The sequence below is a fragment of the Tachyglossus aculeatus genome, chromosome 22 (genome assembly GCF_015852505.1).
Source record: "Tachyglossus aculeatus isolate mTacAcu1 chromosome 22, mTacAcu1.pri, whole genome shotgun sequence".
NCBI classification, from domain to species: Eukaryota; Metazoa; Chordata; class Mammalia; order Monotremata; family Tachyglossidae; genus Tachyglossus; species Tachyglossus aculeatus.
Genome location: NC_052087.1, coordinates 35,442,718 through 35,466,849, shown reverse-complemented (window position 1 = coordinate 35,466,849; position 24,132 = coordinate 35,442,718). Strand labels below are relative to the sequence as shown.

The 24,132-nt window shown below is 48.9% G+C and overlaps 1 protein-coding gene across 1 annotated transcript in view; it reads left to right on the top strand.

The window, feature by feature from the left end:
* The window catches only part of VPS37C (VPS37C subunit of ESCRT-I), a 33,963-nt gene extending 10,603 nt beyond the window's left edge, over positions 1-23,360 (top strand). Inside the window, 5 exon segments of the mRNA XM_038764345.1 lie at positions 16,206-16,311; positions 20,413-20,584; positions 20,998-21,080; positions 22,554-23,189; positions 23,191-23,360. Coding sequence (XP_038620273.1) covers positions 16,219-16,311; positions 20,413-20,584; positions 20,998-21,080; positions 22,554-23,189; positions 23,191-23,277 — 1,071 coding nt within the window. The 5' untranslated portion in view covers positions 16,206-16,218 and the 3' untranslated portion in view covers positions 23,278-23,360.
* The last annotated feature ends 772 nt before the right edge of the window (positions 23,361-24,132 follow it).

Sequence of the window (24,132 nt, the reverse complement as noted above, 5' to 3'; positions counted from 1 at the left end):
ACAAAATAAATAGACTAGTAAATATGTACAAGTAAAATAAATGAGTAGTAAATCTGTACAAACATATGTAAAAGTGCTGTGGGGAGGGGAAGGAGGTAGGGCGGGGGTGGGATGGGGATGAGGAGAGGAAAAAGGGGGCTCAGTCTGGGAAGGCCTCTTGGAGGAGGTGAGCTCTCAGTAGGGCTTTGAAGGGAGGAAGAAAGTTAGTGGGATGGGGACTGTGTGAGATCTGATTGTCTTGTAGCTACCCCAGAACCTGGACTACTGTTTGGCACATAGTAAGTACTCAGCAAATACTACAGTTATTATTATTATTGCTATTATTATTATTTTGAGGACGACAATTGTGTCACCAACTGATGTTAGAAGCGGCATGACTTAGTGGCTAGAGCCCAGGGCTGGGAGTCAGAAAGTCCTGGGTTCTCATCCCGGCTCTGCCACGGGTCTGCTGTGTGACCTGGGGCGAGTCACTTCACTTCTCTGGGCCTCAGTGACCTCATCTGTCAAATGGGGATTAGGACTGAGAGCCCAATTTGGAACAACCTGATTACCTTGTATCTATCCCTGCGCTTACAACAGTGCTGGGCACGTAGTAAGCGCTTTTTGTTTTGTTGTCCGTCTCCCCCTTCTAGACTGTGAGCCCGTTGTTGGGTAGGGACCGTCTCTCTATGTAGCTGATTTGTACTTCCCAAGCGCTTAGTACAGTGCTGTCTGCACACAGTAGCGCTCAATAAATACGATTGAATGAATGGCTGACCGAATGACGTGCTCTATCCATTAGACCATACTGCTTCTCTTCAGGAAACGGCAGAATGAGGGGATGTAATGCCCACAGCGCAGACCTGCTTTGATGATAATAATAATAATAAAAATAGTGGCATTTATTAAACGGTTACTGTGCGCAAAGCACTGTTCTAAGCGCTGGGGAGCTTACAAGGTGATTAGGTTGTCCCACGGGGGGCTCACAGTCCTAATCCCCATTTTACAGATGAGGTAACTGAGGCACAGAGAATAATAATAATGATGGCATTTATTAAGTGCTACTATGTGCAAAGCACTGTTCTAAGTGCTGGGGAGGTTACAAGGTGATCAGTGTTGTCCCACGGGGGCTCACAGTCCTAATCCCCATTTTCCAGATGAGGTCACTGAGGCCCAGAGAATAATAATAATAATGATGATGATGGCATTTATTAAGCGCTTACTGTGTGCAAAGCACTGTTCTAAGCCCTGGGGAGGTTCCAAGGTGATCAGGTTGTCCCACGGGGGGCTCACAGTCTTAATCCCCATTTTCCAGATGAGGTCACTGAGGCCCAGAGAAGTGAAGTGCTCTGCATACAGTAAGCGTTCAGTAAATACGATTGAATGAATGAATCAATAAATACAATTGAATGAACTGAATGAATGGTGTCACAATATTTACGTAAGTGTTATCAAGGTGAGGGGGTGGGATGGGGTCAGATTTAATCTTAAGGAGCCTGCAGGTTAATTAGGTGAGTAGATTTATCCAAGGCCTCCTTATGTCTGGGTCTTGCCAGATAAGAGGGTGAAGGGAGATTTCCCATCCGAGCCTCCAAGATGATAATAATAATAATGGCATTTCTTAAGCGCTCACTATGTGCAAAGCACTGTTCTAAGCGCCAGGGAGGATACAAGGTGATCAGGTTGTCCCACATGGGGCCCACGATCTTAATCCCTATTTTACAGACGAGGTACCTGATGCACAGAGAAGTGAAGTGCCTTGCCCAAAGTCACACAGCTGACAAGCGGCAGAGCCGGGATTTGAACCCATGACCTCTGACTCCCAAGCCCAGGCTCTTTCCGATGTGGCCAGTGGGGTGTAAAAGGGTGTCCACGGTGTGGTGGCTGGAACACAGGCCCGGGAGTCAAAAGGTCGTGGGTTCTAATCCCGCCTCCGCCACCTGTCTGCTGTGTGACCTTGGACAAGTCACTTCTCTGGGCCACAGCTACCTCACCCGGGAAATGGGGATTGAGACTGTGATCCCCGTGTGGGGCGGGGACCGTATCCATCCCAGGGCTTAGTACGGTGTCTGGCACGTAGCAAGTGCTTAACAAATACCACAATTATTATTATTATCCACCTCCCTAAAGAGGCCCTTAACCAGGTTGTGTGACTTGGGATCAGGGCTCGGCCACGGGGGCCACAATTTATTTATTGGGAAGTACGAAATTCAAGTGCTTAGTACAGTGCTCTGCACACAGTAAGCGCTCAATAAATATGATTGATTGTCATGGCCGTGATTTCCAGTGATCCGAGTGGACTTGGGCGTTTGGGCAAATCAGGGTTGACAGCGGAATTGTAAGGCTGCCAGGAATGATTGCCAAAGGGACATCTAATGCTCTCCTCCTCCCTTAATTCCTGCCCTCACTAGGGAGTGTTGAATCCATTCTTTAAAAAAACCGGTTTACAAATCCGCACCCTCCCCCCGAGCCTGGCTTCAGTTAGTTTTTGATGAGTACTCGAACTATTATGTATTAAATCCTGGAGTAAATTCAAGATAATCCAAGCAACTAGCCCCCGTCTCACAGCGTAAGAGGGCAGGAGAGTAGGCAGGTATAATAATAATAATGATAGCATTTATTAAGCGCTTACTATATGCAAAGCACTGTTCTAAGCGCCGGGGAGGTTAGAAGGTGATCAGGTTGTCCCACGGGGGGCTCACAGTGTTCACCCCCATTTTACAGATGAGGGAACTGAGGCGCAGAGAAGTGAAGTGACTTGCCCAAAGTCACACAGCTGACAAGGGGGGGAGCCGGGATTTGAACTCACGACCTCTGACTCCAAAGCCCGGGCTCTTTCCACTGAGCCACGCTGCTTCTCGGTATCTTAATTTTATTTTTCAGGTGAGGAAACTGAGGGACAGAGGGGTTTAGGGACTTGCCGAAAGTCACACAGAAGGCCTTTGGCAGAGCTGGAATGAGATCCCGAATCTCCCGCCATCAGTGCTTACTATGTGTGAAGCACTGTTCTAGGCGCTGGGGGGGATACAAGGTGATCGGGTTGCCCCCCGTGGGGCTCACAGTCTTCATCCCCATTTGACAGATGCGATAACTGAGGCGCAGAGAAGTGAAGTGACTTCTTCACAGCTGACAAGTGGCGTAGCCGGGATTCGAACCCATGACCTCTGACTCCCAAGCCGGGGCTCTTTTCACCGAGCCACGCTGCTTCTAGGCCTCAGTAGTGGTGGTTGTCTGCTAAGCTACTTCCCAAACGCTTAGTACAGTGCTCTGCACACAGTAAGTGCTCAATAAATACGATTGAATGAATGAATGAATGAATCTAGCGCTCTTTCTCCATTCAAAGCCCTACTGAGAGCTCACCTCCTCCAGGAGGCCTTCCCAGACTGAGCCCCCTTTTTTCTCTCCTCCTCCCCATCCCCCCCACCCTACCTCCTTCCCCTCCCCACAGCACCTGTATATATGTTTGGACAGATGTATTACTCTATTTTACTTGGACATATTTACTATTCTATTTATTATCTTAATAATGTGCATCTAGCTTTATTTCTGTTTATTCTGATGACTTGACACCTGTCCACATGTTTTATTTTGTTGTCTGTCTCCCCCTTCTAGACTGTGAGCCCGTTGTTGGGTAGGGACCGTGCCTATATGTTGCCACCCTGTACTTCCCAAGCTCTTAGTCCAGTGCTCTGCACACAGTAAGCGCTCAATAAATACGATTGAATGAATGAATGAATTGAGCACCTAGCAGGATATTTAGCCCAGTTGTGGATGTTGTACACCTGGACAAAATTCCAAGGAGCACAAAATTCCATGGAGCACTGTAGAAACCACTGTGACAGAATTTCAAGGAGCACTGTAGAAACCATTGCGACAAACAACCAGACGGGGATTTTTCATTCAGTTGTATTTACCGAGCTCTTACTGTGTGCCGAGCACCGTACTAAGCGCTTGGGACAGTACAACATTCATTCAATCGTATTTTTTGAGCGCTTACCGTGTGCAGAGCACTGTACTAAACGCTTGGGAAGTACAAGTTGGCAACATATAAAGACAGTCCCTACCCAACACGGGCTCACAGTCTAGAAGACCAACCTTCACTTTTTCATGGTACTTGTTAAGCGCTTACTATGTGTCAGGCACTGTACTAAAGCACTGGGGTAGCACAGGCCAATCAGGTTGGACATAGTAATAATGATTATAGTATTTGTTAAGCGCTTACCGTGTGCCAAGCACTGTTCTAGGCGCTGGGGTAGATACAAGGTAATCAGGTTGCCCCACGGGGGGCTCACAGTCTTCATCCCCATTACAGTTGAGGTCACTGAGGCCCAGAGAGGTTAAGTGACTTGCCCAAAGCCACCCAGCAGAAAAGTGGCGGAGCTGGGATTAGAACCCACGGCCTCCGACTCCCAAGCCCGGGCTGTTGCCACTGGGCCATGATAATCCATGTCCCACACATGGGGCTTATAGTCATAATCATGTTTTGTTTTGTTGTCTGTCTCCCCCTGCTAGACTGTGAGCCCGTTGTTGGGTAGGGACCGTCTCTAGATGTTGCCGACTTGGACTTCCCAAGCGCTTAGTACAGTGCTCTGCACACAGTAATCAATCAATCAATCGTATTTATTGAGCTGTTACTGTGTGCAGAGCACTGTACTAAGTGCTTGGGAAGTACAGGTTGGCAACACATAGAGACAGTCCCTACCCAACAGTGGGCTCACAGTCTAGCGCTCAATAAATACGATTGAATGGATGAATGAATAAATGAATATTCCGTGCTCAATAAATATGATTGGATGAATGAATGAATAATCCCCTTTTTCCAGATGAAGTATCTGAGGCACAGAGAAGTAAAGTGACTTGCCCAAGGTGACCCAGCAGACGAACGGCGGAACCGGGATTAGAACCCAGGTCCTTCTGATTCCCGGGCCCATGCTGTATCAAGTAATAATAATGAATAATTGTGGTATTTAAGCGCTTACTATTTGTCAGGCACTGTGCTAGGCGCTGGGTTAGCTACAAGCTGATTGGGTTGGTGTCCCACTTAGACCTCACAGTCATCATCAGCATCAATCGTATTTATTGAGCACTTACTGTGTGCAGAGCGCTGTACTAAGCGCTTGGGAAGTACAAGTTGGCAACATATAGAGACCGTCCCTACCCAACGGTGGGCTCACAGTCTAGCGCTCAATAAATACGATTGAATGGATGAACGAACGAATGAATAGTCCCCTTTTTCCAGATGAAGTAACTGAGGCACAGAGAAGTAAAGTGACTTGCCCAAGGAGACCCAGCAGACGAACGGCGGAACCGGGATTAGAACCCAGGTCCTTCTGATTCCCGGGCCCATGCTGTATCAAGTAATAATAATTAATAATTGCGGTATTTAAGCGCTTACTATTTGTCAGGCACTGTTCAAAGCGCTGGGTTAGCTACAAGCTGATTGGGTTGGTGTCCCACTTAGACCTCACAGTCATCATCATCATCAGTCGTATTTATTGAGCGCTTACTGTGTGCAGAGCACTGTACTAAGCGCTTGGGAAGTACAAGTTGGCAACATATAGAGACCGTCCCTACCCAACGGTGGGCTCACAGTCTAGCGCTCAATAAATACGATTGAATGGATGAACGAACGAATGAATATCCCCCTTTTTCCAGATGAAGTAACTGAGGCACAGAGAAGTAAAGTGACTTGCCCAAGGTGACCCAGCAGACGAACGGCGGAACCGGGATTAGAACCCAGGTCCTTCTGATTCCCGGGCTCATGCTGTATCAAGTAATAATAATTAATAATTGTGGTATTTAAGCACTTACTATTTGTCAGGCACTGTGCTAGGCGCTGGGTTAGCTACAAGCTGATTGGGTTGGTGTCCCACTTAGACCTCACAGTCATCATCATCATCAAGCGTATTTATTGAGCGCTTACTGTGTGCAGAGCGCTGTACTAAGCGCTTGGGAAGTACAAGTTGGCAACATATAGAGACAGTCCCTACCCAACTTAATCCCCATTTTTAGAGGTGAGGGAACTGAGGCACGGAAAAGCTAAGTGACTTGCCCAGGGTCACACAGCAGACAGGTGCTTCTCACTTAGCCATGCCTGCTTGCTCTGGAGGTGGAAGAGCTGATAGCGGTGTCTGGCACTTCCGATCTTGATTATATGCCTCCGCCTCCATCCTTCCTTGGATTTGGTCCCCTTGGGAAAGCCGGAGCGGGATGGTCTAGCTGAGACACGAGGTGATGGGAAATCCATGAGAAAGAAGCCTGGTCTGGAGGCGGTTGCCGATTTGTACTTTAATAATAATAATAATAATAATAATAATAATAATAATAATAATAATAATAATAATGATGGCATTTATTAAGCGCTTACTATGTGCAAAGCACTGTTCTAAGCGCTGGGGAAGTTACAAGCTGATCAGGTTGTCCCACTGGGGGTTCACAGTCTTAATGCCTATTTTCCAGATGAGGAACTGAGGCACAGAGAAGTGAAGTGACTTGCCCAGAGTCGTCATCATCATCAATCGTATTTATTGAGCGCTTACTATGTGCAGAGCACTGTACTAAGCGCTTGGGAAGTACAAATTGGCAACATGTAGAGGCAGTCCCTACCCAACAGTGGGCTCACAGTCTAAAAGGGGGACACAGAGAACAAAACCAAACATACTAACAAAATAAAATAAATAGAATAGATATGTACAAATAAATTAAATAAATAAATAGAGTAAAAAAATCTGTACAAACATATATACATATATACAGGTGCTGTGGGGAAGGGAGGGAGGTAAGATGGGGGGATGGAGAGGGGGACGAGGGGGAGAGGAGAGTCACCCAGCTGACACTTGGTGGAGCTGGGATTTGAACCCATGACCTCTGACTCCAGAGCCCCTGCTCTTTCCACTGAGCCACGCTGCTTCTCTACTTTCCAAGCGCTTAGTACAGTGCTGTGCACACGGTAAGCGCTCAATAAATATGATTGGAGGAATGAATGAATGAGAGCAGGGGGGCCAGAAAAGACCTTTTTCATTCAATTTTCTTCCTTTGGTTTGGTTGTTGGCCCCACGAGAAGCAGTGTGGTTTAATGGAAAGAGCCCGGGCTTGGGAGTCAAGAGGATGTGGGTTCTAATCCCGGCTCCGCCACTTGTCTGCTGTGTGACCTTGGGCAAGCCACTTCACTTCTCTGTGCCTCAGTTCCCTCATCTTTGAAATGGGATTTAAGGCTGTGAGCCCCACGTGGGACAACCTGGTCACCTTCTATCTACCCCAGCACTTGACATGCGGTAAGCACTTAACAAATACTATAGTTAGTATGTGGCTCAGTGGAAAAGAGCGCGGACTTTGGAGTCCGCAGTCATGGGTTCATATCCTGCTCCACCAATTGTCAGCTGTGTGACTTCGGGCAAGTCACTTCTCTGTGCCTCACTTACCGCATCTGTAAAATGGGGATTGACTGCGAGCCCCTCCGTGGGACAACCTGATCACCTTGTCACCTCCCCAGCGCTTAGAATCGTGCTTTGCACCTAGGAAGCACTTAATAAATGCCATTATTATTATTATTATTGGCTCTGGTCCACTTACTGGATCATGCGTTGGAGATCTGGCGGCCTTACTGATATGGCATAAACTTGGGCAAAGCCCTAGACTGTTCTCTCCCTTGGTTTTCCGTTTATAAAAGGAAAAAATTACCCTTTATTTCTAATTTCCAAGGGGGTGGTGTAGGGATTGCTTACAACATTTCTGTAAGGGACTCTGAGCTCTTTTAGACTGTGAGCCCACTGTTGGGTAGGGACTGTCTCTATATGTTGCCAATTTGTACTTCCCAAGCGCTTAGTACAGTGCTCTGCACATAGTAAGCGCTCAATAAATACGATTGATGATGATGAGCTCCTTAAGAGACGGGCACTTTCGAAATACAGGGGGTTTGTCAAGTCAGATAGTGCTGAGATCAGCTCCACAAGAGGAGACTTGTCAGAGACAGTCGTGAAGTGACATCAGAAGGTGGTGAAATTACTATCTTCAGTGCGGAGATGAAGAACAGAGGAGGAGTAATTTTAGGAATTGTCCTTGAGTACAGTTTGTTCATTCATTCAATCGTATTTATTGAGTGCTTACTGTGTGCAGAGCACTGGACTAAGCGCTTGGGAAGGACAAGTTGGCGACATATAGAGACGGTCCCTACCGTCTACAGTCTAGAAGACTGTAGCAAGCATTGGGGAAAATACAGTAAAACAGAGTTCATCATCATCATCCATCGTATTTATTGAGCGCTTACTGTGTGCAGAGCACTGTACTAAGCGCTTGGGAAGTCCAAGTTGGCAACATATAGAGACAGTCCCTACCCAACAGTGGGAGTTGGCAGACACAATCCCTCCCCACAAGGAGCTTACAGTCTTCAGGGAAGAGCATAGAAGCAAACTGCTATAAAAACAAGGGGGTGTTCTTTCGAGAAGCAGCGTGGCTCAGTGGGAAGAGCCCGGGCTTGGAAGTCAGAGGTCGTGGGTTCAAATCCCGGCTCTGCCAGTTGTCAGCTGTGTGACTTCGGGCAAGTCACTTCACTTCTCTGGGCCTCAGTTACTTCATCTGTAAAATGGGGAATAAGACTGTGAGCCCCGTGTGGGGGCAATCTGATCACCTTGTAACCTCCCCAGCACTTAGAACAGTGCTTTGCACATAGTAAGCGCTTAATAAATGCCAATATTATTATTATTATTATTTCGATCAGCGACCTTGAAATTCCAGGGGTCGTTTTGGCCCCTGAAATAAAGATGGCCCTAGTGAAGAGATCAGAGAGTGCAAGGGAAAGGAAGGTTGGAAATTTCATTTCTTCAGTTAGTCGGTCAGTAGTATTTATTGAGCACATTTTTTTTTATGGTATTTGTTAAGCGCTTACTATGTGCCAAGTACTGTTCTAAGCGCTGGGGTAATAATAATAATAATAATGGCATTTATTAAGCGCTTACTATGTGCAAAGCACTGTTCTAAGCGCTGGGGAGGTTACAAGGTGATCAGGTTATCCCACGGGGGGCTCACAGTCTTCTTCCCCATTTTACAGGTGAGGGCACTGAGGCCCAGAGAAGTGAAGTGACTTGCCCAAGGTCACGCAGCAGACAAGTGGTGGAGCCAGGATTAGAACCCGTGCCCCTCCTACTTTCAGGCCCATGCTGTATCCACTATGCTGTGCTGCTTCCCTATTGTGTGCAAAGCACTGTTCTAAGCACTGGGGAGGTTACAAGGTGATCAGGTTGTCCCACGGGGGGCTCACAGTCTTCATCCCCATTTTACAGGTGAGGGCACTGAGGCCCAGAGAAGTGAAGTGACTTGCCCAAGGTCACGCAGCAGACAGGTGGTGGAGGCAGGATTAGAACCCGTGCCCCTCCTACTCCCAGGCCCGTGCTCTATCCACTATGCTGTGCTGCTTCCCTATTGTGTACATAGCTCTGTACTAAGCACTTTCGAGAGTACAATGCAACAATAAGCAGACAGATTCCCTGGCCACAACAGACAGCAGAGTATTGTTACCCCAGTTATTGTTACCCAATAATTGAAATGCTTTCCTCTTTCCTTCAGAATCTGGAAAAGGAAAGATCTCCTCCAGGAGGCCTTCCCTGATTTCTCCTCTTCTCCTACTCCCTTCTGCGCTGCTCTTACTTGCTCCTTCCTTCATCCTTCCTCCCATCCCCGCAGCGCATATGGATATATCTGAAATTTATTTATTTATCTATTTATATTAATGTCTGTCTCCCCCTCTAGACTGTGAACTCACTGGAGGCAGGGGATGTGTCTGTTAATAATAATAATAATGATGGCATTTATTAAGCACTTACTATGTGCCAAGCACTGTGCTAAGCGCTGGGGAGGTTACAAGGCGATCAGGTTGTCGCAGTGGGGCTCACAGCCTTACTCCCCATTTTCCAGATGAGGGAACTGAGGAACAGAGAAGTTAAGTGCCGTGCCGCTTGTGTGTGCCTCAGGTCCCTCATCTGGAAAATGGGGATGAAGACTGTGAGCCCCCTGTGGGACAACTTGATCACCTTGTAACCTCCCCAGCGCTTAGAACAGTGCTTTGCACAAAGTAAGTGCTTACTGTTGGGTAGGGACTGTCTCTATATGTTGCCAACTTGTACTTCCCAAGCGCTTAGTACAGTGCTCTGCACACAGTAAGTGCTCAATAACTATGATGACAATGCTCTGCACACAGGAAGTGCTCAATAACTATGATTGATTGATTGAATAAATGTCATTATTATTATTATTGTTAGCTGTGTGACTTTGGGCAAGTCACTTCACTTCTCTGGGCGTTGCCTCATCTGGAAAATGGGGATTATGACTGTGAGCCCCACGTGGGACAACCTGATGACCTTGTATCTCCTCCAGCGCTTAGAACAGTGCTTGGCATATAGTAAGCGCTTAACAAATACCATTATTATTATTATTATTATTATTATTATTATTATTATTATATCATGAAGGAGGCTCAGAGCTTAGCCCGCTGTACCCACCGTGACCCGGCTGACGGAGTATGTCGGGGGCCAAGGGTGGAGGCAATTATGCGGTGCCTGCGATGGGGAAAGAGTGTTGGGGCAGGGGTGAGAGGTGATGGGGAACTGATGCCCGTGGGCAGGATGCCCCGGGGTATTCATTCATTCAGTCGTATTTATTGAGCGCTTACTGTGTGCAGAGCACCGTACTAAGCGCTTGGGAAGTACACTTCAGCAGCAAATAGACCATTCTTGGTCTAGATTCTTCAGGATGTCTGGTCAGGCCCAAGATGACTGATTTAATTGATCAGTCAGTGCTATTTATTGAGCACCTACTGAATCTGAAGAACTTTACCAAGTGGTTGGGGCAGATACATCCGAAGCCAGAGAACCGTTCCCTGGCTTGAACTGGCGGGGAGCACAATCCGCTGGGGGATGGCAGAGGCGGCAGAAATGGCTACATAGAGCAGGATCAGGCGGAGGAACGAGGATAGAACAGGAAATAGAACAACTATAATAATAATGATGGCATTTATTAAGCGCTTACTATGTGCAAAGCACTGTTCTGAGCGCTGGGGAGGTTACAAGGTGATCAGGTTGTCCCACGGGGGACTCACAATCTTAATCCCCATTTTACAGATGAGGGAACTGAGGCCCAGAGAAGTGAAGCGACTTGCCCAAAGTCACCCAGCTGACAAGTGGCGGAGCCGGGATTTGAACCCACGACCTCTGACTCCAAAGCCCGGGCGCTTTCCACTGAGCCACGCTGCTTCTCTAGGGCAAAGATTTGCTTGTATCCACCCCGGTGCTTAGAACAGTGCCTGACACGTAGCAAGCGTTTAACAAATACCATAATTATTTATTACTATTACAGCAGGGTGAACTCGTTGCGTACGTAATTCCAAAATACGCAGGGCTACTTAGGTGCCGAGGATAGGAATAAAATCCCTAAGTGCTAAGGGCGTTGTGAATTAATCGGGGAAGGCCCGAGAGGTAGTTGGCTTCTCCAGAGCCATTAGGATTGGATACGTGGGTCAGTTTCCTTTAATTTATCGTCTTTCCACATTTTAGACTGTGAGCCCACCTTTTAGACTGTGAGCCCACTGTTGGGTAGGGACTGTCTCTATATGTTGCCAATTTGTACTTCCCAAGCGCTTAGTACAGTGCTGTGCACATAGTAAGCGCTCAATAAATACGATTGATGATGATGATTTAAGAACAGTAGGCGTGCTCTCTCCAGAAAAGGTGTCTTTCCAGACAGCACTCAGAAATCGGCAAAGAGTCATCAATTAATAGCCTTTTTTATTGAACCCCGTCTATATAGAATACCTCTATATTTGAAAGAGTACCACTATATTCGAAATAGATGAGGTCGGGGACTCTGTTAGTCGATGGTACTAATCGTCAGAAGTATTCCAAAAAAAATAGCTTAAAAGGCAGGACTGTTTTTAGACTGTGAGCCCACTGTTGGGTAGGGACCGTCTCTCTATGTTGCCAACTTGTACTTCCCAAGCGCTTAGTCCAGCGCTCTGCACACAGTAAGCGCTCAATAAATGCGATTGATTGATTGATTGACTTGTGTTTTAGTTCTGTGTGTTAATAGACCCTTTGAGGGTGGGGATGATGTCTTTTTACTTCTCCTCAATGACGCCGAGGGCCTGATTCAGTACACTCCACTCAGCCAGTTAGTGGTATTTATTGGGCACTTCCTTATTCACCCCTCTACGCTTATGTGTGTGTCTGTAGTTTATATTAATGTCCGTCTCCCAACTGTAGACTGTAAGCTCCTTACGGGTAGGGAAGGGTCTTCCAACTGAGTTGTGTGCTCCCAAATGCTTACCACAGTGCTCTGCACACAGTAATTGCTCAGTAAATACCACCGATTGATTACTTTGTGGAAAACACAGGACTGAACACTTGGGCATGCCCAATAATATCAGTAGACACAATCCCTGCCCTTCAGGGGTTTACAGTCTAACGGGGGAGACGGACGTCAAAAAAAAATCGTCGTCAGTGGTGTTCATTGATTGCTTCCTGTGTGCAGAGCACTGGGCTAAACACTTGGTACAGCGTAATACAACAGAGGCGGTAGACACGCTCCCTGCCCACGAGGAGAGCTCATTAAGTACTGTCGTTGCCATAGTAACGTGTCCTTTGGATTCCTTCTTTCGCTCTTCAGTCTCTTCCCAACGATTTCAGGATCAGCGGGCCTGATCCCGCCCGCCCTCCGGGTGACTGAGTTTGTGTTTTCCCGGCGACAGAGGGGCCGCTGCGCCGTGCTTGACGTTGATCTCCTTTCATTCGTTCATTCAGTCGTATTTATTGAGCGCTTACTGTGGGCAGAGCGCTCGGGAAGTACAAGTCGGCAACCTATAGAGACGGTCCCTACCCAACAGCGGGCTCACGGTCTAGAAGGGGGACGCAGACAGCAAAACGAAACATGGGCACAGGTGTCAAGTCGTCAGAATAAATAGAAATAAAGCTAGATGCACACCTTTCCAGATGGGGACTCACCTCCCATATCCCAAGACCCGCAGAGGCGGGTAGAACTGGGAATAAGCGGGAAGCCGTCTTTTGAGAGACATCTGGGAAGGGGAAGCAGCGTGGCTCAGTGGAAAGAGCCCGGGCTTCGGAGTCAGAGGTCAGGGGTTCAAACCCCGGCTCCGCCAACTGTCATCTGTGCGACCTTGGGTAAGTCACTTCTCTGTGCCTCAGTTCCCTCATCTGTCTTCTGCTAGCTTGGGCCATCCACACGAGAGCAGGATCCAAGGCTGGGGCGTCCCAGCAGTAAGTGCCTCGGCGGCCCAAATTTATCCGCCATGGCCGAGGCTCCCTCCGCCCGGCAGCCCCTACGGCGCTGTGATTTTTCGGCACCGGTTAGGAAATCAATCAATCAATCAATCAGTTGTATTTATTGAGCGCTTACTGTGTGCTAAGTGCTTGGGAAGTACAAGTTGGAAACATATAGAGACAGTCCCCACCCAACAGTGGGCTCGCAGTCTAAAAGGGGGAGACAGAGAACAAAACCAAACATACCGACAAAATAAAATAAATAGAATAGATATGTACAGTTAAAATAAATAAATAAATAGAGTAATTAATATGTACAAAGGGACGGCAAGCCGTGGCTTGCAGCTTGGGAAGCAGGTGGTATAGTTTGTGGGGAAGTACCTGGGGAAAGCCTGTGGTTTGTACTGAGCTATATATAAGAGTGGGTGGCGGATTTGAGCCCCGTCGTATTGATTCCAGGAAGTGTGTGTGTGAGAATGTTTGAAGTGTTTCTGGCTCGAACAGAATCAGACATGTGTTGCAGGGAGCACTGAGTGCGATTCAGAAATCTGCGGAGTGCCCGCAGCATTCCTTCATTCATTCACTCAGTCGTATTTATTGAGCGCTTACTGTGCGCAGAGCACTGGACTAAGCGCTTGGGAAGGACAAGTCGGCAACATCTAGAGACGGTCCCTACCCAACAGCGGGCTCACAGTCTAGAAGGGGGAGACAGACAACAAAACCAAACATATTAGCAAAATAAAATAAATCCAGTTTCTCCTCCGGGATGCAGAGAGGTGGGGTCGGTCCTTCCTCTCCTCTGGCCTTTTTTCCTTTGGACTTCTGGGGTTCACTTTCTCCCCAATCCATGTTAGCCTCCTTCCACATGTCACCTTGGACAGTGGATAATGGGGCGGCTTACTAGACTTTGTGCGCTCCTCGAAGGCAGGGATCGTAGCTACCAACTCTGTTGTATTCTTCTCAGTCCTCAAGACAGTGCTCTGCACATTCAGCGGAAAGAGCCCGGGCTTGGGAGTCGGAAGGTCATGGGTTCAAATCCCGGCTCTGCCACATGTCCGCTGTGTGACTCTGGGCAAGTCACTTCACTTCTCTGAGCCTCAGTCACCTCATCTGTAAAACGGGGATTGACCGTGAGCCCCACGTGGGACAACCTGATCACGTATCCCCCCCCAGCGCTTAGAACAGTGCTTTGCACATAGTAAGCGCTTAACAAATGTCATTATTATTATTATTATTATTATTATTAGAAAGTGCTCAATAAATACCTCTGATTGCTTGGTCAGAACACATGGGAATCACCACCCCTCCGGTCACTTATTTTTTTATTCCAGCCTGTTGACTTTTCAGGGGAATTGCTGTCAAAACCCTTTGGGTTTTGGGGTGGGAAGTCGTACCATAATACTAATAATTGTGGCATTTGTTAAGTGCTTACTATGTGCCAAGCACTGTTCTAAGCGCTAGGGTCGATAGGAGGTAATCAGGTGGTCCCCCGTGGGGCTCCCAGTCTTAATCCCCATTTTACAGATTCATTCGTTCATTCAGTCGTATTTATTGAGTGCTTACTTTGTGCCAAGCACTGTTGTAAGCGCTAGGGTAGATAGGAGGTAATCACGTGGTCCCCCATGGGGCTCCCAGTCTTAACCCCCATTTTACAGATTCATTCGTTCATTCAGTCATATTTATTGAGTGCTTACTATGTGCCAAGCACTGTTCTAAGCACTAGGGTAGATAGGAGGTAATCAGGTGGTCCCCCATGGGGCTCCCAGTCTTAACCCCCATTTTACGATTCATTCATTCATTCGGTCGTATTTATTGAGCGCTTACTGTGTGCAGAGCACTGTACTAAGCGCTTGGGCAGTACAAGTTGGCAACATATAGAGACAGTCCCTACCCAACAAGTCAAGAAAGGGGAGACAGGCAACAAAACAAAACATGTGGACAGGTACAGATGAGGTAACTGAGGAACAGAGAAGTGAAGTGACTTGCCCAAAGTCACCCGGGTGACAAGTGGGTCACCCAGCTGACCTTAAGAGTAAGATGGCATCGATTAAGTACTTACTATGTAGTAAGCATCATGCCAAGTGCTGAGGTAGATCCAAGAGAAGTCGACCGGGCACGCTCCTTGTCCCATACGATCACAATAATCTAAGAGAAAGAGCAGCTATAATAATAATTATAATATAATTATGGCATTTGTTAAGCATTTACTAAGTACAGAGCACTGTTCTAAGCGCTGGGGTGGTTACAAGGTAACTGGGTTGTCCCTCGTGGGGCTCACAGTCTTAATCCCCATTTTACAGAGAAGTGAGATGACTTTCCCAAAGTCACACAGCTGACGGGTGGCGGAGCCGGGATTAGAACCCAAATCATCATCATCGTCATCATCAATTGTATTTATTGAACGCTTCCTGTGTGCAGAACACTGTACTAAGCGCTTGGGAAGTACAAGTTGGCAACATATAGAGACAGTCCCTACCCAACAGTGGGCTTACAGTCTAAAAGGGGGAATAATAATAATAATGTTGGTGTTTGTTAAGCGCTTACTATATGCCAAATACTGTTCTAAGCGCCGGGGTAGATACAAGGTCATTAGGTTGTCCCTCGTGGGGCTCCCAGTCTTCCAGATGACAGAACTGAGGCCCAGGGAAGTGACTTGCCCAAAGTCACACAGCTGACAAGTGGCAGAGGCGGGATTAGAACCCATGACCTCTGACTCCCAAGCCCGGGCTCTTCCCACTAAGCCGCGCTGCTTCTCTGTCTCATCTCCCCATTTCCCAGATGAGGAAACAGAGGCCCAGAGAGGTTCAGTGATTTGCCGGTGGTGGAGCCGGGATCAGAAAGAAGGTAGGGCCCCCGGCTCCCAAACTCATGCTATTTCCACGAGGCCACCCCACCTCCCCTCATCTTGAATATTCTCATCCTTAAGCGTTATCAATCTATATGTTATCTCTTATACGTCCTCAGGGTTTTGGGAAAGATGGAGTCACTGAAAGACCGAACGGTAGAGGAGCTCCAGAAGATACAGGAAGATCCGGAGGAGATCGAACGACTAGCCCTGGAGTCCCCTGAGGTAAAGACCGTTGGGCTTAATGCCGCAGGACCAGCAGACCGAAAGAGAGAGCTTCTTTACGTTTTATTTTTTTTTAAAATGGCATTTGGTCAGCGCTTACTATGTACCGGGCGCTGTCCTAAGTGCGGGGGTAGAGACCAGCTAATCAGGCGGGACTCAGTCCGTGTCATCATCATCATCAGTCGTATTTATTGAGCGCTTACTGTGTGCAGAGCACTGGACTAAGCGCTTGGGAAGTCCAAGTTGGCAACATACAGAGACAGTCCCTACCCAACAGGGGGCTCACAGTCTAAAAGGGGGAGACGGAGAACAAAACCAAACATACTAACAAAATAAAATAAATTAGAATAGATATGTACAAGTAAAATAAATAAATAAATAAGTAGAGTAACAAATATGTACAAACATATATACATATATACAGGTGTCCCACGTGGAGCCTCACGGTCTTAATCCCCATTTTACAGATGAGGTAAACCGAGGCAGAGAAATGCAGCCCAGCCCACACCCTCCTCTCCTCTGCCGCTAATCTCCTCACCGTGCCTCATTCTCACCTGTCCCGCTGTCAAACCCCGGCCCACGTCCTCCCCCTTGCCTGGAATGGCCTCCCTCTGCCCATCCGCCAAGCTAGCTCTCTTCCTCCCTTCAAGGCCCTGCTGAGAGCTCACCTCCTCCAGGAGGCCTTCCCAGAGTGAGCCCCTTCCTTCCTCTCCCCCTCATCCCCCTCTCCATGCCCCCCTTCTTACCTCCTTCCCTTCCCCACAGCACCTGTATATATGTATAGATGTTTGTACATATTTTTTTTACTCTATTTAATTTATTTGTACATATCTATTCTATTTTATTTTGTTAGTATCTTTGGTTTTGTTCTCTGTCTCCCCCTTTTAGACTGTGAGCCCACTGTTGGGGAGGGACTGTCTCTATATGTTGCCAATTTGTACTTCCCAAGCGCTTAGTACAGTGCTCTGCACATAGTAAGCGCTCAATAAATACAATTGATGATGATGATGTATATATGCCTCTATGTATTTATTACTGTATTTATTTTATTTGTACATATTTATTCTATTTATTTTATTTTGTTAATATGTTTTGTTTCGTTCTCCATCTCCCCCTTCTAGACTGTGAGCCCGCTGTTGGGTAGGGACTGTCTCTCTATGTCGCCAACTTGTACTTCCCAAGCGCTTAGTACGGTGCTCTGCACACAGTAAGCGCTCAGTAAATACGATTGAATGAAAAAGTGCATGCGTGGCTCAGTGGAAAGAGCACGGGCTTTGGAGTCAGAGGTCGTGGGTTCGAATCCCAGCTCCGCCACATGTCTGCTGTGTGACCTTGGGGAAGTCACTTAACTTCTCAGAGCCTCAGGTACCTCATCTGTAAAATGGGAATGATGACTGTGAGCCCTGCGCGGGACAACGTGATCACCTTGTATCCCCCCAGCGACAGTGCTTTGCACATAGTAAGCGCTTAACAAATCTATTATTATTATTATTATTATTATGATGATGATGATGATGATGATGATGATGATGATGATGACCTACCGAAGGTCACACCGCAGACAAGGGACAGAGCCGGGATTAGAGCCAGGCCCGGATCTTTCCATTAGGCCGCACTGCCTCTGCTTCTCTGCTTCTGTAGACTCCCCTCTTTGTTGTTGGGGAAGGATGGGAACATTGGAATTCTGAGTTAGGAACTAGGAAACCATGGCTCTCTCAAGTCTTGGAAACGTAGACTCCCTAGAGCCCAAGACACTTGTCAGGCAAGTCATTCCACTTCCGATTCAGCAGGTGTAACAGATGCGTAATATTCCCAGCTCCCCTCCTGGGATCCTGATCTATTATCAGTCAATCAATCAATCGTATTTATTGAGCGCTTACTGTGTGCAGAGCACTGTACTAAGCGCTTGGGAAGTACAAGTTGGCAACATATAGAGACCGTCCCTACCCAACAGTGGGCTCACAGTCTAAAAGGGGGAGAGATGAGGCCGGTAATCATATGAAGTCTCTTAGCAGCACGGCTTAGTGGAAAGAGCACGGCCTGGGAGCCGGAGGACTTGGGCTCTAAACCCAGCTCCGCCACGTTCCTCTTTGTGACCTCGGGCAAGTCACTTTTAACTTCACTGTGCCTCAGTTCCTTGATCAGCAGAATGGGGCCTCGGTTCCTGTTCTCCCTCCTACTTAGGCTGTGTGTTTTGTTCTCTGTCTCCCCCTTCTAGACTGTAAGCCCGCTGTTGGGTAGGGACTGTCTCTATATGTTGCCAACTTGTACTTCCCAAGCGCTTCGTACAGTGCTCTGCACACAGTAAGCGCTCAATAAATTCATTCATCATTCAATCGTATTTACTGAGCGCTCTCTCCCCCTCCTCCTCCTCTCCATCCCCCCATCTTACCCCCTTCCCTTCCCCACAGCACCTGTGTATGTGTATATATGTTTGTGCAGATTTATTACTCTATTTATTTTACTTGTACATATCTATTCTGTTTTATTTTGTTAGTATGTTTGATTTTGTTGTCTGTCTCCCCCTTTTAGACTGTGAGCCCACTGTTGGGTAGGGACTGTCTCTATATGTTGCCAACTTGGACTTCCCAAGCGCTTCGTCCAGTGCTCTGCACACAGTAAATTCATTCATCATTCAATCGTATTTATTGAGCGCTCCCTCCCCCTCGTCCCCCTCTCCATCCCCCCCATCTTACCCCCTTCCCTTCCCCACAGCACCTGTGTATATGTATATATGTTTGTACAGATTTATTACTCTATTTTACTTGTACATATCTATATTTTATTTTGTTAGTATGTTTGGTTTTGTTCTCTGTCTCTCCCTTTTAGACTGTGAGCCCACTGTTGGGTAGGGACTGTCTCTATATGTTGCCAACTTGTACTTCCCAAGTGCTTAGTACAGTGCTCTGCACACAGTAAGCGCTCAATAAATACGATTGATTGATTGATTGATATAGAGACGGTCCCTACCCAACAGTGGGCTCACAGTCTAGAAGGGGGAGACAGAGAACAAAACAAAACATAATAACAAAATAAAATAAATACGATTGAATGAATGAACGAATAACTTGATTCTACCTCAGCACTTAGTGCAGTGCCTGACAAATAGTAAGCACTTAACAAATATCACTATTATTATTATGATCATTATTAAGTTCTTGGTAACTCCTGGAAGGCAGGGATCACATCTACCAAGTCTGTTGAATTGTATTCCCGCTGGTGGTTCATTCATTCATTGAGTCAGTCGTATTTATTGAGCGCTTACTCTGCGCAGAGCACTGTACTAAGCGCTTGGAAAGTACACGTCGGCAACAGATAGAGGCGGTCCCTACCCGACAATGGGCTCACAGACTAGAAGGGGGAGACAGACAGCAAAACAAAACATGGAGACAGGTGTCAGTACCGTCAGAACAAATAGAATTGTAGCTATAGGCACATCTTTAACAAAATAAATAGAACAGTAAATATGTACAAGTAAAAGAAATAGAGTGATAAATCTGTACAAATATATACAAGTGCTGTGAGGAGGGGAAGGAGGTAGGGCGGGGAGGATGGGGAGGAGGAGAGGAAAAAGGGGGCTCAGTCTGGGAAGGTCTCATCCATTCATTCAGTTGTATTTATTGAGCGCTTACTGTGTGCAGAGCACTGGACTAAGCGCTTGGGAAGTCCACGTTGGCAACATATAGAGATGGTCCCTACCCAACGGCGGGCTCACAGTCTAGAAGGGGGAGACAGAGAACAAAACAAAACATATTAACAAAATAAAGTAATTAGAATAAATATGTACAAATAAAATAGAGTAATAAATACGTACAAACTTATATACATATATACAGCTGCTGTGGGGAGGGGGAGGAGGGGAAGGGGAAGGAGGGGGCTCAGTGTGGGAAGGCCTCCTGGAGGAGGTGAGCTCTCAGTAGGGTTTTGAAGGGAGGAAGGGAGTTAGCTTGGTGGATGAGTGGAGGCCAGGGGAAGGAACTTAAAACAAGTCTCATTGTCTGTCAGTCCATCAGTGCCATTTATTGAGCGCTCACTGGGTGCAGGGCACCGTACGGAGCATCCCTGTCCGTCGCCTTTGGTGGGGGCTTCCCCTCTCCCCAGGTCCAGGACTTGCAGCTGGAGCGGGAGATGGCCCTGGCCACCAACCGGAGCCTGGCCGAGCAGAACCTCAAGTTCCAGTCGCCCCTGGAGCTCGGCCGCTCGGATCTCTCGGACAAGTACCAAGAGCTCCAGAGGCTCGTGGAGCGGTGCCAGGAGCAGAAGGCAAAGCTGGGTAAGGGCCTGCGGGCGACGCTTGCCCGGGTCTGGAGGGGAGGGATCCCCGGGCAAGCGGAGGAGTCGGATGAAGTTGCTTAGGGGGAGCCTCGTGGTCGTTGTCCTAAAGTCCCTTAGCCAGTCCCAGAGGACACTGCACCAGGACCACCCCCCAACACGCATACCCCGGGTCCGAGGATGCCGTGTCCGGAGCTGTGATGTAAATAATTGGGGGTGGGTGGGGAGCGAGGCTCACGGCTCCCCTCAGAGCCTGGCCCATTTCTTCGGAGGAGGCGGCATGAGCTTCGGTAAAGAAATGCGGTTTTGCTGAAGTCCGGTTCTACCTCGCCGCAGATAATCCCCCGTCGAAGGACTGTATGCTGCCGTTAACCATTTATCATTCCTTTCATCCCTCCTCCTCCTCCTCCTCAGAAAGATTCTCAGCCTCACTCCAGCCAGGGACCCTGTTGGACCTTCTGCAGGTGGAGGGCTTGAAAATAGAAGAGGATTCCGAGGTGAGCGGGGGATCCTCGCCTGTGGCGAGAGGAATCTGGCCCATCCCCACCCCCTAAACTCCGGGGGGTTGGGGCGACCCTCTCCTTCACGTCGGCTTTGCCAGGACTACACTAAAGGTGACCGTCGTGGCTTCATGGATAGAGCCCGGGCCCGGGGGTCAGAAGGACCTGGGTTCTAACCCCGGCTCCGCCACATGTCTGCTGTGTGACCTTGGGCAAGTCGCTTCACTTCACTGAGCCTCGGTTCCCTCAGTGGTAAAATGGTGATTAAGGCTATGAGCCTTGTGTGGAGCAGGGACTGTGTCCAGCCTGATTAACTTGTATCTATCCCAGGGCTCAGAACAGTGCTTGGCACATAATAAGTTCCTAACAAGAACCATAACAGTAATGATAGTTATTATTATTATTATTATTAATAAGCCTCCCCCAATCAATCAATCGTATTTATTGAGTGCTTACTGTGTGCAGAGCACTGTACTAAGCGCTTGAATCCCCTTTGCATCTTTGCTGCCTTCTCTGAGAGTGAACTGGGTCCCCCAGGATGGCCCTGCCCATCTCCAAAGCCCAGGTTGGAGCTGAATAAGACAGGTAAATGAAGGCCAGTCACTTCTCGGTGCCTCAGTTCCCTCATCTGTAAAATGGGGCTGAAGACTGTGAGCCCCACGTGGGACAACCTGATAACCTTGCATTTGCCCCAGTGCTTAGGACACTGCTTGGCACCTAGTAAGCGCTTAACAAATCCCATTATTATTATGATGATCATTACAGTTACGGTCACGTGCCTCCCCGTGTCACGTGACCCTTCCCCTCCCCCTCGCGCCTCATTCTGAGGCAGCAGCAGCCCCGCCCTCAGGGCCTGGAATGGGGATTGATCTCTAATTCTGTTTCTAATAGTGATCTGTAGATAGCTCTAATTCTATTTATTGATATTAATGATATGTATATACCTCTAATCTTACCTGCTGGGTCACTTTGGGCAAGTCACTTGACTTCTCTGGGCCTCAGTTCCCTCATCTGGAAAATGGGGACGAAGCACGTGGGCCTGGAATGCCCTCCCTCTGCCCATCCGCCAAGCTAGCTCTCTTCCTCCTTTCAAGGTCCTACTGAGAGCTCACCTCCTCCAGGCGGCCTTCCCACACTGAGCCCCTTCCTTCCTCTCCCCCTCGTCCCCCTCTCCATCCCCCCATCTTACCTCCTTCCCTTCCCCACAGCACCTGTATATATGTTTGTACATATTTATTACTCTATTTATTTTACTTGTACATATCTATTCTATTTATTTTATTTTGTTCGTATGTTTGGTTTTGTTCTCTGTCTCCCCCTTTTAGACTGTGAGCCCACTGCTGGGTAGGGACTGTCTCTATATGTTACCAACTTGTACTTCCCAAGCGCTTAGTACAGTGCTCTGCACACAGTAAGCGCTCAATAAATACGATTGATGATGATGATGATGATGACCCTCTTGCCTTCCAGGCTATGGCGGAGAAGTTCCTGGAGGGTGAGGTGCCTTTGGACACTTTCCTCGAGAGCTTTTCCACCATGAGAAGGCTGTCCCACCTCCGTCGGGTCCGAGTCGAGAAGCTCCAGGAGGTGATGAGGAAGCCCAAGGCTTTGCCGGAAGTGGGCGGAGACGGCTCGCCCCGGCAACCTCCGTATCCCACGGGCCAGACGGTGCCAGCCCGGGCCGCGGAAGACCCTCCGCCGCCTTCGGCTGTGACTCCTTTCCCTCTGCCCTACAGCCCTTCCCCCAGCGCTCCCGTGGGGCCCTCGGCCCAAGGAGCTCTCCAGCCAGGATCTTTCCCCGGCAGCTCCCAGCCCTCCTATCCTTATAGCGGGCCTTCTGGCCCGGGGTATCCTCCAGCCCAGCAGGGAGGGGCTGCTATGAGCTACCCCTGGTCCCCTCATAAAACCCCACCCTCCGGCCCGGGGTATCCCCAACAGCCCCCTGCAGGCCCCCCGTCTGGCCCGGGGTACCCTTTACCCGGCGGGGGGCCCCCCAGGCCTGGCTATCCCCCGTCCTCCCCTTATTTCCCGGCTGGAGGCAGACCTCCCTGTCCTTATCCGGTCCAGTCCCCGTTTCCTAGTTTTCCAGGACAGCCCCAGCCTTCCGGGCCCCCCCCGTCCCCCTTATCCTCAGGGCCCCACTCCTCCCTTTGGGTATCCCCCGTCTCAGGGTCCCATCTGGCCCGGATATTAGAGCCAGCCCCTGGCACGCCCGCCCTCCCCGAGGCCGTGGCCCAGTTCCTTGCCGATTCCCGAGACGTCAGGACCGGGACGTTAGGGCCTCCAGACCCGGGAATGGGGCGGGAGCGGGGCAGGTGGCCCACCGTTCGTCTCGGCTGGGACGGCCACCGGCTGGAGTGGGAGGGCAACCGGCTGCTGAGCACTTACGGTCTAAGGTAGCAGATTGATGGCGCTGGGGCATCTCAGCCTTCTGAACTGGGCCAGGTTGGGTGCGAATAGCCAGGCGTCCTCATCCGAGTATATGTACAGTGGGGGGTACGTGTCCGTAAGTATGCACACCCAGAGGCCCCGGGCATCCGAGCCCCGTCTGCCCCACGCAGAGGGTGAACTATTACACTGCAGAGGAGAGGCACAGACGGCCAGAATCACGTTCCCCTAGTCTGAGGGGAAGCGCCTTCGGCATGGATTCAGCTTCTCAGGAGCCAACGCTTGGAGCGGAGACGGGGGGTGCCGCACTGCTCGAAGAAACTCCATCTCCCGCGAGCAGAGGAGGTGGGGCTGGGGCCAACCGGGGGCAGAGCCTAAGCCCCCGGCGGCTACCAGCTCCGTCGTGGAGCGCACCCTCCCACCCACCCCTAGCTTAGAGCTGGGCAACGGGTCGAAGAATCTTCACCCCTCTCTCCAACCGCCATCATCCTCAAGGCTTATCTCGGACCCCCTCACCTCCCCCTCCCGCCCCTCAGGTGGCAGACCCGGGAATCAGGAACTAACTTGTATTCATTTCATCAGTTTCCAAACGTGGGATTCGTGTCCCGGGAGAGGAAGACGTGGGAAAACGTCGCTCCGTCGGCTAGCTGGGCAGGGGCGT